Below are 15,433 nucleotides of genomic sequence, written 5' to 3'. Positions count from 1 at the left end.
GAGTTGATTATTTTTTGTCTATGGCTTTTTAACAGAGCCTTGAATAGAGGGCTGAAACAACCATAATATTTTAATACTATGAAATAGACACATCTTGAGAACCTTTCCCTTCCAACTGCCATCACAGTCTGAGCATAAACATGCATTTAACTTCAACAGTGTCAGGTACTGAAATGGTCTTGCTTAGTAAACAATACCTGAAATATGCCTAAAAACACAATTAATAGAAATATCATTTGTTGCTTAGTCCAGCTACGTACTGACTTGTTTCTTCAATTTAAAAGAAATTTCATGCTGTTTCTGATGAAGAAGCCACCAAACACCTATAATAGCCAGACTGCGTCTCAAGAACACCCCAGAAGCTCAGCTATGACTGCTGTGCATAGGATCATGATTACCTTTGATGGTGGTGACCGAAGAAGCGTACGTCGACCTGATTGTCCTCTTTCTGCATGACTTTGGCTGGCCAGAATCCAAAACCTTTCATTTTGGCCCAAACCAGTTCATGATTAGGTATCTGGAATAAAATGTTTTACCCTATCATATTACTTTTAAAGTATTAAATACAAGTGTATCAATACTGAACTATTTAGTCAAGTATAATTCATTATTTTGATGTATTTCTTTCTAACTCCTAACTAAACACAAAGAACTTTTTGTGAATGACTGGTTTTTCCTCCGAGAAAAACACCAAAAATGAGAATTAAAATTAAAGTAGGAATATGGACCTTCGTTTCTGAGAATAGGAAAAATACTTGCTTAATATCCTGTAGTGCTATGGAATGAGGCACTGGGGGCAAAAAGAAGGGCCTTACTGTGTTTCATGAGCCTGTTAGAAATGGGGGCGGTTTTAGGCCCTGATTCAAACCTATCTAATCAGAGATACAAATTTTAATAAAACTTTCAAGTGACTGAGAAACACATGTACTTCTTGAAGTCTGGCTGCTCTCAGGTGACCTTCTGCAATACACCCGTGCCTTCAGGGCCCTCAGAACATTCATAGGCTTCTTGTCAGCACCCTTCCTGAAATTACGTCATTTTAGGGGAAATTACATACCTATAAACATAAATAAAGCTCTAGATTTCTTATAAAAGAATGAAAGGAAAGCAAAAATATATTACATGTTTGTTACGTTACATTACATTACAGTATATTATGGGATTCAATGTTTATTCTTAAGTTCCTCATTTTAAACTCAGAAATGGATAACAATCTGCAGTTGTTTTTCCCATGTCTCAGTTTTTATACTCATTAAAATCATATGTACTATGATATAAAGAAACATTTAGGGAGGATCATAATCTTTAAGCAAACTGGAAATCAACTTCCTTAGAGCATCATATACTTAAAAGGTAAAAAACAAAAATTACAAAATGTCACATACACAAGGATAGCAGAACCAATTGTCAGGACGAGCATTTGACAAATAGAAGCAGTTCTTGCAAAGCTGTAGCTCATCCAGCTGAAAAAAGAAAAGCCACTATTTTAGCCTACATAAAATGTATACATGTGCATTTTTAAACTATATAAAATTGATCCAGTAAATTAACATTCTCATTCAAGTACACAAATACCCTTGAATCTTATTCCTAAGCTTTAATTTTCAATAATACTGGAAAAGCTTGCCACTTTCCTGTTCTAACCACCCTATGGGCAGATTGCACTTAACACATTGCTGACTGGTCACAAAAAACCATGTGTTTTCAAGCCCAAACGTTGTTGACCAGTACCTAGTTAACTCGTGTTTGCACTTGCATTAGCTTATACGATCCTTAAAACTAAGAATAATATAGGATTTTGTAAAAGTTTTCTTAATTGTGTTCCATGGTGTTTATTATAAAAAACTATTTTTCTAGATATTCTAGGTTTTATCACAATTTTAGTATTGCAAAAATTTCAAGTATGGCACATTGCAATGGTGAAAAATTTCTCAACAAATTGTAGGCAGATGCTTTCTCTGATTGTCTGAGTGACTGAAGTACATAGCAGTGATGTGGAGGATGATAGTCTGTCGGAAGATAAGTTATGAATCTGATATTAGACCACCAAAACGATGAGAAGGAAATATGATAGAATTTGATAGTAAAAGTGGTTTTGAAGAAGAGTGAACAGAAAATGACATTACACCAACCTTGGAGGATTATACAAATATTTCTGGTGTAACTGCTGAACTTAGTGATCCATGGAATATCAGTGAAGTGAAGGATTTATTTTTTAATTTTTTTATTTAATTACTTCTCAAACCAATTTATACCACTGCTAAATGGAAAAACTATAAAACATCTGCTAAAACTTTACCATGGACAGAAGTTACCACTAGTAATATGAAGAAGTTTCTCAGTTTATTGATACTGATGGGATAAATAAAAAAAACATCATACTGGAGAGATGGCTGTTCAATGGACCAGTAATCATACCAAAAAAAAAAGTTATTAAAATTATATAGAAAATATACACAGTTTCATTTCAATATATTATGTATAAAGTATACTGAAGTTTATTTAGATTGTTTCATTTTCATATTCAATTATGAAAAAATGCTGGTGATACTGTTACAGAGCGGGGTCCCCAAAATTCTCCAGAGCCCGTGGTTTGGGGAATGGGGATGGGACTCAGTGGAGCACAGCCATTTTTCCTAAGAGGCGCCTCTGCATATCTATGGCTGGTAGCTAGTGTAGCTAGTTATGCAAATGGTTTGGTCCTTCCAAGGCACCAAGGAGATAGGAGGGCTCTGAACATAGAATGCGCTTGTGAAAGGTTCTACTGATGGTCAGAACCATTACCACATCCACTACATCACAGGCCACAGTCAGGAATTTAAAAATAAGGCGGCAGCCATTTGCAGGGGTAGAACCATGTAGTTTTGAAAGGGAAAGGAGTAGCTATGCAGTTCATAGGAATGGTTCGGCCATGAGGCCCAGCTAGTAAGAATGCCAGCTGCTTAAAGCTGCCGCCTTCATCAAGCCGACTTCAGTGGACTCCAAAGCCTGGACTTTTGAACTTTTGAACCTTGGGACATGCAGAGAGGACTCTCTTGGGACTTGTGCCTTCACTGGGGACTTCACCATGATCCAGTGCAACATGGCACATGTTTTCCTGGACTATTATATGGAGGCTGCTGACATTGTACCCCAGATCCTGAAGGAGACAGCTGACAGATAAGAAACGGGGAACTTTTGGGCATGGTTTTGGCTTATAGACTTTTGGGGAGGAAGGGAGGTGCTGGGGCCCAAGGGAGAACAGGGCTCTGAACAGAAGTGCTCACTGTCCCAACCCCCTACCCCCCAGGCTGGAATATTGTAAATAAAGACCTATTTTCCTCAATACTAATTGTTGGGTTTTACACCAAGGCGCCATATGAAAGAACCCTCTTTTGCTTGTTAACAGTTTGGGATAGCTTTTGTAAAATAGCCGGTGATATGGGATAGCTTTTGTATAAAACTGCCAGTCAACAATGTGTTAAAACAGAAAACAAATTTCTTACAAGGCCTGGCATGTTCGACTTCTGTTTTCCAGCCTCACTGGTGCCTTTTACTGTTTAGCACTTGGATTAATGCAATTTCCTCAGAAAGGTCTTCCTCATCTACCATATAAAATATCCACTACCAATAATAGCCATCCTTACTTTGCCTCATTCTCCATTTTAGTCCTTGTTTTCATTCATAACATTCTTTTACAACTTATAAAAAAACATAGTTTTTATTTTTTAGTTTCCCTCTTCAGAATACAGCTCCATGAGCAAGAAGCCAGTACCTTGATCATCATGTCATTCCTCCTTATGTATTGTGTAGCACTTAGTAGGCACTCAATAAATATTTGCTAAATGAAATTGTAAAGTCAAATTTGAAATGAATTTAAGAAACGAAATTCTTATACAATTGAGAAACTTTTGCAAAGATATTATTATAGGTGACTGTTTCAAATAAGAACCCTCCCCCCACACACACACCCCCCCCACACCTTCCCAAAATATGTATTTCATTTGTTATTGTATAAATATGAACTTTGTTGTTTGGTTGTTCTCTTGCCTGTGTGGTATCCTTCATTCAAAGAGGGTAACATTTGTTGAGTGCCTGCCGCATATAAAACATGTACATGCATTTGGTAACTAATACCTTAAGGGCAGTTAAAGAAGAGCAAAGTTTCTTTGTAGAAGATACTTAGTAACTAAATCTCCCAGGATGTCTCTAAGAATAGTCTGCCAAAATTTTTTCCCCTCTATTTCCATTATTTCCCATGTATGCCACACATGAGTATAAAATTATATTGAAAGGAAATGGCAAAATTAAAATATATTTAAAACAAGTGAAATTCTGAAATAAATAAGAAATACAGTGAGAGTTTAATTACGAGTCATGGACAGTACCTCATGACAGGTGTCTTTATACAGCATCCTTGCTATGTCAGCTTGCTCACTGTCTGCTATAATTAAAGAGAGATATCTATTACCAATAATCTGGAAACACAAGACTATCAAAATTATTATACTCATTTAAATTTTCTTGCAGTTTGAGAAATGTGGACATATACCATTTAAACCAAAATATGTATTTTAAATGAAGTTCAGGCAACAAAATAAAATTCTACAGTCAACTTTAATTTCACATCCAACATAACACTAATTCTCTAGGTATAAAGTGGCCTTTCTTTACCTTTAAATGATAGGGTATTAATGGGGAAGTAACCAGAATTAATCACAGTGCTTATAAGAAGCCTCTCAACTAAGTTGATAAGTCTATACATAAAATTATAAAAAGTAATACTTTAATCACTTAGTGTACTAGTGTTTTGCTTTTGGACAGTCAATTCTGTAAGCTATAACTACATTACCAAATATTTTTAAAATTAAATCATAACTATTACTTACAGATCATTAAAATATTAATTTTTAATATCTTTTATAAAAGATATTTCTCAACATAGAATACAAATGGTATGAAAAAAAAATGCAAAAGTAAAAACAAAGAATATTCAACCTCCATAGAAAATCACTGTGTTGTGGAGAAGCAACTGAGCATCAGCTTTGAACTCTTCGTAACTTCGGTATTTCCCTTCATTTACTTTCTGCAGTGGTCAAAAACAAAATGGCAAGTTATTAGTGAAAGTATTTGTCTGTTATGATAATATGGTTAGAGTATGGGAAACAACAGAATGTTCCAGAATGACATCACAGCTACCCGTGTCCCCAGTATTGATGGACCATATGTAAGAGAAACCCACAACTTCATGTGCAGTTAGAATGTGACAGGATGGTAAAACATGCCAGGTCTGATCTACTGCAGCCACTGCTATCCTTTGTATTAATTTACCAGAGTGAACTTGGCAGCCTGAACATTTCATTCCACAGAAATGATAAAAGTTACTGCTAAGCTCTGTAAACAGTGCAAGCTTTGGCCAGTGTGGGGTTGATGAGAGAGACCCTATCTACATACCTCCCAATTTAAAAATAAAAGCCAAGGTATTCCTTTAGGCACCAAGGAAATGCCAGGGTTTCTCCTACATTAGAGTGGTGTATATTAAGGATTTCCATCATGAATTCTCTATTGCTCTGCCTTTAGCTGCCCAAGAGAAGGATTATGGAGGAAACAAATTTTTAAAAGGAGGTACGACAAAGTTAACTTGACAGCAAGAAGGCATTTTCTTATCCTGGAGATATTTTTAGGAAATAGGTTTGGAAATTGCTTGGCTTCTAAATGCTAAAATGATAAGACCTCTAAAGAATAACAGAACCCACCTTTCTGTTGAAATTCTCCAAGACCCAATTCAGCTGCCCTTTTTACAGAAAGGCTTTCTGCAATTCCCAAGCTGAAGTTATCTGCCTCCTGTCCATCATGTAGGGCCACAGGGTTATTCGCAAATACTGCCTTTCTGACTGTACTGGGCTCCAATATGCGCAGGCATTGGCATGGTCTGGAGATCCCAAGATGGCCCAATGTGGAGGACAACTGCACCTTTGTAATTTGGGAGGTAAGCACCTCATGGCTTGCATTTTTGTCTGGATTGTAAGCTCCTGAAAGGATAGAAACCATGTCTTCCTCTGCACTTTCCTTATGTTGCTTTTTTGCTCATGACCAGCACTTGCCAAGCACAGGACCAAGATACCATCCACCCATCTGGTGTGTCTATGGAGAAAATGGGATCTGACTGGGGATCTGGGAAGGTGCTGGGCAGAGGCAGGGGCAGGAAGGGCAGCTGGGTTCATTTTCAAAGGCCTCAGAGTTTAGGAAAAAAGGCTATACCTGAGGCTATGAAATCTTTCAGTAGTAGGTAAATTTTAAATTACTTGTTTCTATTCCAGTATTTGCCAGACACTTTAAGGGAACAATCTTCATTTTTCTTTCACTGCAAGAATACTCCTTCAGTCTTTCTCAGTTGCTAAGGAGATTAGGAAACTTCTAAGATAATTTCAAATAAATTCTATTGTCTTCCTACTAGTTATTACGGCCAACCATAAGATTTTAAAATTTCAAAATGACACATAAGGTACAGAATTAGTAATTCAACAACCCTGAGAACTTGTCTAAGTATTTTATGGAGTTTTATCGTAATCAACAATTCAATATGAACGAACCCAATAATCCTCAGCTAGTGTTAATGAAATTAAGAACTTGAATTATTTTGTTCAAGTTCATTTCATTGTTTCTCAAGATTCTAAATTAGTTCTATGTGCTAATTTTTTCTTGAAACTCCCAAGAGCTACTGTTAAACCTATGAATCCATGCCCAGATGTGAATTCTCTAAACCTGAAATATTAAATTGACCAGTCGACCTTCCATTTGCTTTAACCAACAAGTATCAAGAATTCACAGGTTGCTTAAAACCAGACCTTTTAAAAGATGACACCCAATTCGCACTACAGTGAGCACACGAAATTGACAACAGCAGCCATGCACATGTGGTGGCCATGCCAGGCTGGTTCTACTAAGAGAGTAGGTAGGGGCAGCCTCATCAAGAAGGAATGGCAACCAGAATGGCCCTTGGCTGCGAGTCTCTCAGTCACCTGGGAGCCACAGGGTGAATATGAAACAGGACAGAAGGCCTTGCTTTACCTCTTGTATGGTGGGGACATCGACCGCTGAGTGCACCAGCCTCCGGTACATCGGGTGTTTGCTGTCCTTCCCCTTTTTATTAAGGTCTATAGCCTGAAAGGTCATTAGATACATCAGTATTAAATGTGGCTAGAGAGAGACAGGTAAACATCAATTTCTAAACAAGTACTTTATAACAAAATGGAAAAATGTACATGCACTATATAGTTTAACACACAATTCCTTAAGGTTTTGATAGAAGTTATTTTGGGAAGTTCCATTTCATTTCAAACACTAATTAGCAATGAAAATGTTCATTCTGGCAAATGAATTTTAAAAATGTAAATGTTTCTAGTTTAATGAAGCTAAAGAAATGTCTATTCTAAAACAAAAAGAGAACAATAAAATCTAAAAGCCTATTGCGGAACTATTTACTATACAAAGAAGTATGACAGCAGTGGTTCCCACCCTTCAGACTGCTCTATACATATTTATTATTTGTCAGCCATTAACTTTTAAAGAATGAACCAGAGTGAAATCTAATTGTCAGACTTGGAAAGACCCCTGGGGGAAGGACTCACCCTCTCCTTCATGCGAGAGACAATGAACCTCAGGTATGTGCTCATCTCTTGTTTATTTGTATTTTTCTTCTTGATGCTCTGTTAAAAACAGAAAAGGCCAGATATAAAATATGATCATTTGTATGTCTATATTCATATAAAAGACTTCTATAAATAAAAGGTTATATACTGCAAAGATTTCACTAAAATATGCACTATTTCCAACATATTTGAAAGAGATCTTTGTAATTTGCATAGCAAAAATATTTACTGTAATTAGTCAGAAGATATTACTTTGTACTTAAAATAATACCATAGAGAATTATGCATTTGTTTTTTGCTATTTCAAAACTAAATCAGTTTTCACATGAAAAGAAATAATGACAATAATAATGATGACAAATAATGACATAATGTAGAATCATTCATTTTACACACAAAAATATCAATGGCTAAAGTCCTTTAGTGTGCATTTTAAATTTGCAATTGTGAATTTCAAAATAACACTATTCTTCATTAAACATGTTATTAAAAGTCTGTGTCACTTATGTATTATGTGCAGTGCAGTAGCACACACTGACATATCTACTTCGAAGTGCTATTGATCTATTTAGTAATAACTCCAATTTCTATTACTCTGGCCTAAAAGCTAATTAGGTTCTTCAATTTCTCTCTCAGAAAATCTAACGTCACATGAAGGAAAAAAAAAACCAACCACCAAAATTCTACCTCTTATGCCATTTCTAGACAGCAAAGAAACAAACACAGCAGACACTCAGCCATAAGTAGATAGCACAGCAGAGGACTGAGTAGGTCTGGGCCACTACTGAACAGATTCTTTAACTTTTTCAGGCCACCAGATTATTTGTCGTCGGCAGCCGTCCGTCTCGAGAGATGATGGTGTAGCTTCTTAAGAGTCTATCTGCACCGCCGAGAATGGCTGTGCAGTCCGACTCGGGAGTGACACGGTATCTGTCTCCTCCCGTGTTGAATCGACATCTTGTGATGACGCTGGAGTGTTCTCTCCAGTGAAGCTGAAGCTACAGAGCCTGGGCAGGGTGATATGGAGGGTCTGCTGTTGCCCATGCAGCAGACCCCCCCTCTCTTCGCAGCTGAAGGGTCCAAGGGAAAGACGGAGTCAATACAGCTTGGCTTCAGGTGCGCCGCAGGAGTTGCCGGTGTTGACTACAATGTCAAACCGCCTTAGGGACTCCGGCTCCGGATTTTCTGTCGGGGTTTACTCCCTTGGCCTTTCCCCTGAAGAGGTATGCCGCAAGGCAGCGGAGGTTTTTTGGAGTCAGAGTTTTCCTTCTCTGATGTGCCCTGACTGGAAGATCGAACCAGCGACACTTAGCTCGCAGGCCGACGCTCAATCCACTGAGCCAAACCAGCCAGGGACCACCAGATTATTACTCCCAAGGAAACTATATGCAGAAAGTCATCTTAATATGCTTTATACAATAAAAGACAAGACATTTCTCATGTAACTGAGAAGTCTTAGCTAGAGCTTAAGCAAATTGATTTTACACACAATATTGAAATATCTGAATAAAAAGCAGAAAAACATTTTCTTAGCTGGAGACTGTTTCACAGACTTCACGTTAAAAGTGATTTGTGCCCTCCACTTCTTGCCTGAATTCTTTCTTCAGCGGTGCGCAGGCAGAGTCAATGGGTCCCTCCTTACCAGCTTTATGTTATGGCCTATGCACACAGCTTTTAAACTTATGCCAGTTAGAGAGCAGTTCTTCTCAACCTGGCCATACTCAAAGACACTGGTACAACTTCTTAAGATGCAGTTGGGCTTCACCTCTGAGAATCTGAGTTGGAATTTCTAAGGAAGGCCTGTGCTCTGTATCTGCTTGTTCACTCACCTATTTAATTCCTCAGGTGGTTGTGACACATGGATAAGACCAAGCACCAAGAGTGTAAATGTGGAGTTTAAAAGGCAATGGTATTTCTTGGACCCAGGTTCATAACTTTTGGAGGAGGAAGTTTTGATGCGGCTTGTGAATTCTCATTTTTAACCAGGTCGCCAGTGATTCTCATGCACACAAACATGTGAGAACTATTACTTAGCCCCTTTCGGTAAGCCAGAGCATATCAGAGAACCAAGCTCTGTTCCTGAATTCTGCAAATCACACATGACTGTAGAGGGAACTCTCGGGATCTGAAGCACAATCAGCCATCAATGCTTTTGGACACACGTTTTTACAACATGGGCATCCTCCTATGGACTACTTTTTATATTCACTAGTTTGACAAACTTTTGGATATAGGGAAGAAAAAAAGGAAGAGGGCCAAGAAAACTGCTTTTTCCCTCACCTCTTAGAAAGCCTACATTCCTTTGAAAAGAAAGAATAAAAACAAATACCTTCAGCTACATGTTCTATCATGCCAAACATTTTGGGTATAGTACTAAAACTGCTGATTGCATCCAAATAGCTATTTGATCATTAAATCATAAATCTGTATAAATTCAGATATAATAGCAATGTATATCGGATAGAAATCTTTTAATACTACCTGTAGGGGTATGGTTCCATTAATAGAGAGCATACTTAGGGGAAATATACAACCACCACTTTATGCAGTACTGAAAGCTCCCTAAATATTGTCTGCAGTTCCCTAAACAGTGATGGTGGGGACGGGAGCCTCACTACACCTACCTTGGCACAGCCCACAGGCTGCTGTGCATGCCACGTACATGCAGGGATATGTTTTTCTCCTTTCTGTGTTCTAAACATCAACCTATGAAGTACTTCACTGTTAATGGGAATCTAACATCTTTGGGTTTTTAGAACCTTAGAAAATAAAGCAATTCAACATTCCTCAAAGGGCAAAACTGATGCAATGCTAGAATAAGAATATCAGTATAGCCAAGGCATCCTAACTACATTGGTTCTTTGAAACAAAAACACTGAAAATACTTTGAAACAGTAGAGAAACCCTATTTTACTTTGCTTAAGTTTAGGTAACGTGTGCTAAATTGTTCCTGTTTAAGTAAAGGTCCATATTAAGTTCCCACTTCTTTCCACAGAGATCTATACAAAACACGGGTGTCACATCTCTCACAATGCTTTCACTTTGATTTCATCAGTTTAAATATTCTTAAATTGCCTAAATTAGTGTAACCATGCACAGCAACATTCTTTCTTGTTGGGAAGACTGCAAATACAGTGTTCAGACTGAGGGCCTTAATTTCACAAAACTATGTGATAATAGAATGATAACCTCATTTTATATCATGTTTAAATTTGCTTAGTCAAGTTGCTAGAGTATCTCTTCTCTACTATGTGATATGAGGTTGGAAAAATGACTACTTGAAGCAAAAAAAGGAAATACAAGGGAGACAGGTGATTCCCATGGCTAAATAGATATGAACTACCTTCACAGCTCTAATTCCTTTAAAATATTACTCTAGGAAGTCTTCTACCCCATTGAATAAAGTGCTATCTAAACTTAGATATCCTACTTCAGTGCTAATCAACTATAGCTGTGCATTAGAACCACCCGGGAAAGCCTTTAAAAAATACCAATATACACTTATACAAAATTCTAGAACTGGCACAACATACCTGTGATGGAAAGTAATGAGAACAATGGCTGTCTGGGGGAGGAGAGGGATTCAATGGTCACATTCTCTGCCTTGGTGGGAGCTGGGTGCATGTGTGTGTGTGCATTTGTCTGTTCATCAAATATTACATTTAAGACTGCAAAGTAAATTTTACCTCAAAGAAAAAGCCTGCCAATGTCAAGGTGCCATCTCAGAGTCTGATAATGCTGCCTGGAGAGAGGCCTGGGCACTCACCATGCCAAAACCCCAGGAGTTTCTAACATGCGACCATGACTGACAACCACTGCCTGGCATTATTAAAGAGGCTATATACTTACACAAACAGGTGCAGTGGTTCCAATTGTAACCTTGGCTGCTATACTGAAAAGTGTCAAGTGTAATCCTCACAAGTTCTTTTAAACTGATGCCAGATCTAGTTACTGCTCCATCTTCTTCCTCAAACAGAAATAAATCTCTGTTTTAACTATTTGTTCATTCTTTGCAGGTACTGTATTAGAAACTTCAAGGATTTGGGCTGTATAGGATTCACCAAAAGGTGTTTCACAGCCAAGAAAATATTATTTTGTTGAAAGCCTCTGCTATTTGTATTGCCTCTGCTATAAATGTATTGCTGCCCAATACATTTTTTTCTGGTGACAAATATGGGATTCTATTGCAGATGTAGGACAAGAACTGAAATGCATATAAACACTTGGGTTGGTAAGTGAACAGCTGCCCTGGGACTTGGAGCTCTGTGCCTGGACCTTGTGCGGCTCAAGGTGTGCCCAGGAGGCTGAAAGGGGCCTGCTTCCCAAACCTGTGGGCTCAGGAGCTAAGGACCCTGAACAGATGCAAAACCTCTCTCCACAATTTGTATGGACAAAACATTTGCTATAAGATGCTTTCACACTTGCCAATCTTTTGGGCTTTCTTTCTGACAATTTTCAGTTACAATTTAGAGTATTAGTATTTCACACAAGAAATCAACAAAGCATTGCAACTTCTGTCCCAGGGCTGCACTCGAAGACTTCTGGGGATTTCCTAAATAACATTTTGTGAATTACCTAATGTGACATTCACAGCTGAGTGTCTCAGTTGGTAGCTGTCAGCCAAACCAAGGCACTTGGCTTGAGAAAAAGCCACTCTGACTAATAGCAAGTAAAGGGTTAGCTTTTAAGGTAAAGAGTGGGTTGGTCAAAAAGTTCATTTAGTTTTTTTCATATGGTGACTTTAGTAGTGCTTAGTTGTCTTTAATTCCATTCCACACAATTCTGTTATTGTATTGTGACAGCTGTCATAAGAGTGTGCATTTTAAAAAACAATAAAAAATGATTAATTATTGCACAGCCATTTTAATATTGGAAATAGAACAAAATATGCAACATTTTCGGTGTATTATGCTTTATTATTTCAAGAGGGGTAAAAATGCAACTGAAAAGCAAATAAGAAAAAGATTTGTGCTGTGTATGGAGAAGGAGCTGTGACTGATCGAATGTGTCAAAAGTGGTTTGTGAAGTTTCTTGGTACTATTGACATTTTGGCCAAATAATTCTTTGCTGTGGGGCTATCCTATGCATTGGAAGATGTTCAGCAGCACCCCTGGCCTCTACCCACAAGACACCAATAACAGGAGGTAGCTGACATACTCAAAATATCCAAATCAATAAAGTTATTGGTGAACATGAAAAATGTGTCTTTTATTTTATGGAAAAAACTAAACAGACTTTTTGGCCAACCCAATACTATTCTGTTTGTAACATAACTAAGCAAATAACTCTTGACAAGTTCAGAAAACATAAAAGTAATGTGTATAACATCTGCAGATTATTTCAGATTCAATCTTTTCTCAAGCTTTGAAGAACTGTACCTTACTCTCTACTTGCCGACCTTAGGACTCATCAGTAAAGGTCTCTCTTAACAGTGTGTGCAGTTCAGCATGCATCCTACTAAAGCCCAGTAAAGTTCTGGTAACTGTCATATTACCCAGCAGTATATGGGAGTGATCTGGATTAACATCTGCAAATTATCAAGAGACAAACTTTCCATTCCATGGCCAAAGTTGTTGCAACCATTTTAAAATTACAATAATCACATGGCTGCAGTTGTGTTACAAATGTACATAAGATATCCACTAAAGCGTGATGCTCTTAAATACATTATGGACAACTGAGGGATTGCTTTCCTCTTCTTTAAGGGAAAAAAATAAAATCTTGAGCCTCTTCCTGAGTAAGGAATTCTTAAGCCAGTTACAAATAATTGCTGAGATATAGCAAATCAGATGCGTCTAGTTAGATACCACAGACAAAACATGAATGAAGTGTCACACTCAGTGACTTATAATGTTTCTGGCTGGAAGAAGGTACAAGCAACTTTTGATTCACATCTGATCACTGATTACAAGACCCAAGCATCGTTATTCAAAAGAACATTCAAGATTAAATGGTCTGAAATTTTAATGTTCCCTAGAGACCCTACTTTAAATTGTGGAAACACATTTTAGCAGAGAATGAACTTGTGGAAGTATCACACCAAATATCCAAAAGGAAAAAAAAAAAAAAATGCAAAATCAGAAATTGAGGTATCCTTCTCCTTACATGTTATTTGTGCTACTGGAGTTCAAATTCAATTTTTTTTTCTAATATTTTCTTGAAGATTTTATTTTATTTTTAGAGAGAGGGGAAGGGAGGGAGAAAGAGAGGGACAGAAACATTGGTGTGCAAGAGATACATCAATTGACTGCCTCTCACATGTTCCCAACCAGGCACCTGGACCCTTACCAGGCATGTGCCCTGACTGGGAATTGAACTGATGACCTTTTGGTTCACAGGCTAGTGCGCAATCCATTGAGCCACACCAGCCAGGGCTCAAATTCAAATTTCAAAGTCTGTGACTAAGAAAGACAAAGGCCTCACACTTTTGGGGGGTTCCAATATCCAGAATGTTCTTCGGCAGCAGGCTCACTTTTCTATATGGAAGGCCAGACAGAAAATATTTCAGTCTTTAAGGACACACAGTTGGGGTCTGTCTCAACTACTCAACTGCCATGGTGTAGAGGAAGCAGTCATAAATAATGCAGTCATTCTATGAGTGTGGATATGTTCTAACAAAACTTGTGGAAATTAAAATTGAAATTTCTTAAACTCTTCACATCACAAAATATTATTCCTCTTTTGGTTTTTCTCCAACCATTTAAAAATGTAAATCGCATTCTTACTTTAACAGCACTACAAAAACAGATGGAGGGCTTGATTTGGCCCATGGGCCCCAGTTTGCCAACCTTCGACTAGTTTTAAGTTCTGGCACATTGTAGGCACATTAAAGGGTCCATAATGGCCTAGTTCAGTGTTCTTTTGCCAGGCCCTTGTACACTAGCACATAATAAGTGTTAGGTGACCTGAACTCAGGACAGTCATTACTAACCAACTTCACTGCCTACCAGAAAAAATATTCCATGCAGTTTAACTCAACAATACAAGATCCATTCAAAAGGAGAAACAGTTAATCACATACTCAAGATGTGTTGGCATATTCTAGCTACTATAAACTATTTTGTTTACTTCTGGGTGTGAACCACTTCATTACTACATGACACCTAAATATCCCTGTTGGCCTCCAACGACCAAAGGTTCATTTAAATGTTAATGAGCCCACAAATCTGGGGCACTTGCTGAGAAGCAGATTCCTGAGTCTCAGCCCAGTCATTGTTCTAAACAAGCACACCAGGGGATTCTGGTACAGGTGGCCCCTGAATGTTAGTGAAGAAACACTAATCTGCATTCCTCTACATTGTTTGAGGAATCAAGAAGCTCCAAGCTCTCTCTATAACTACCTGTAATCACAGAAAAAAATCACAATACTTTTTATCTGCACACAAATTGCATATATGTTGTTACTAAAATCAGAGGCCCTAAAGTATTCTCTACAATCATTTGTAATAACTGCATACAAAGGAATCAAAGTAGTCATAAGAAACTCCAATGTTTGAGACTTTAACAGTAGAGCTGGTCTGGTGGGAGTGGCCCAAAGTCCTGCCATTTCTCCTTTCATATCACTGAACCTTGGTAACTCCATCAAAGGCAATCATATTCTGGGATAATTTTCTAAAAATATATTACATTCTTTTTCACCCTCAGTACTGACACACTGAAATTAACTCTCAATTAAGATCAAAAAATCAGTTTTAATGGTGGAAAACGTGGCTTGCTCACTTCTTTATGTGTGATGCACCTCACATTTAACCACGTGGATTCCCTCTAACCCCATCCCCAATCTCCACCGCAATCAGCAAGTC

The 15,433-nt window shown here is 37.8% G+C and overlaps 1 protein-coding gene across 10 annotated transcripts in view; it reads right to left on the bottom strand.

Annotated features, from left to right (window-relative positions):
* ZMYND11 (zinc finger MYND-type containing 11) overlaps positions 1-15,433 on the bottom strand; it is a 155,433-nt gene that overhangs the window by 12,571 nt on the left and 127,429 nt on the right. For 7 of the 10 annotated variants that reach the window (XM_090266428.1, XM_090266425.1, XM_090266431.1 and 4 more), the window contains 6 exons: positions 7,611-7,688; positions 7,051-7,143; positions 4,978-5,065; positions 4,368-4,423; positions 1,386-1,463; positions 399-517 (listed from right to left, as the gene is read on the bottom strand). In XM_090266428.1, coding sequence (XP_090122554.1) covers positions 399-517; positions 1,386-1,463; positions 4,368-4,423; positions 4,978-5,065; positions 7,051-7,143; positions 7,611-7,688 — 512 coding nt within the window. The remainder of the gene's footprint in view (positions 1-398; positions 518-1,385; positions 1,464-4,367; positions 4,424-4,977; positions 5,066-7,050; positions 7,144-7,610; positions 7,689-15,433) is intronic. The other 3 variants (XM_090266430.1, XM_090266432.1, XM_090266436.1) reach the window with 1 other exon arrangement.

The sequence above is a fragment of the Furipterus horrens genome, unplaced genomic scaffold, assembly GCF_987537825.1.
Source record: "Furipterus horrens unplaced genomic scaffold, mFurHor1.1.pri manual_scaffold_2, whole genome shotgun sequence".
NCBI lineage: Eukaryota > Metazoa > Chordata > Mammalia > Chiroptera > Furipteridae > Furipterus > Furipterus horrens.
The sequence above is the reverse complement of the archived record's forward strand: the minus strand, read 5'-3'. Positions and strand labels throughout refer to the sequence as shown.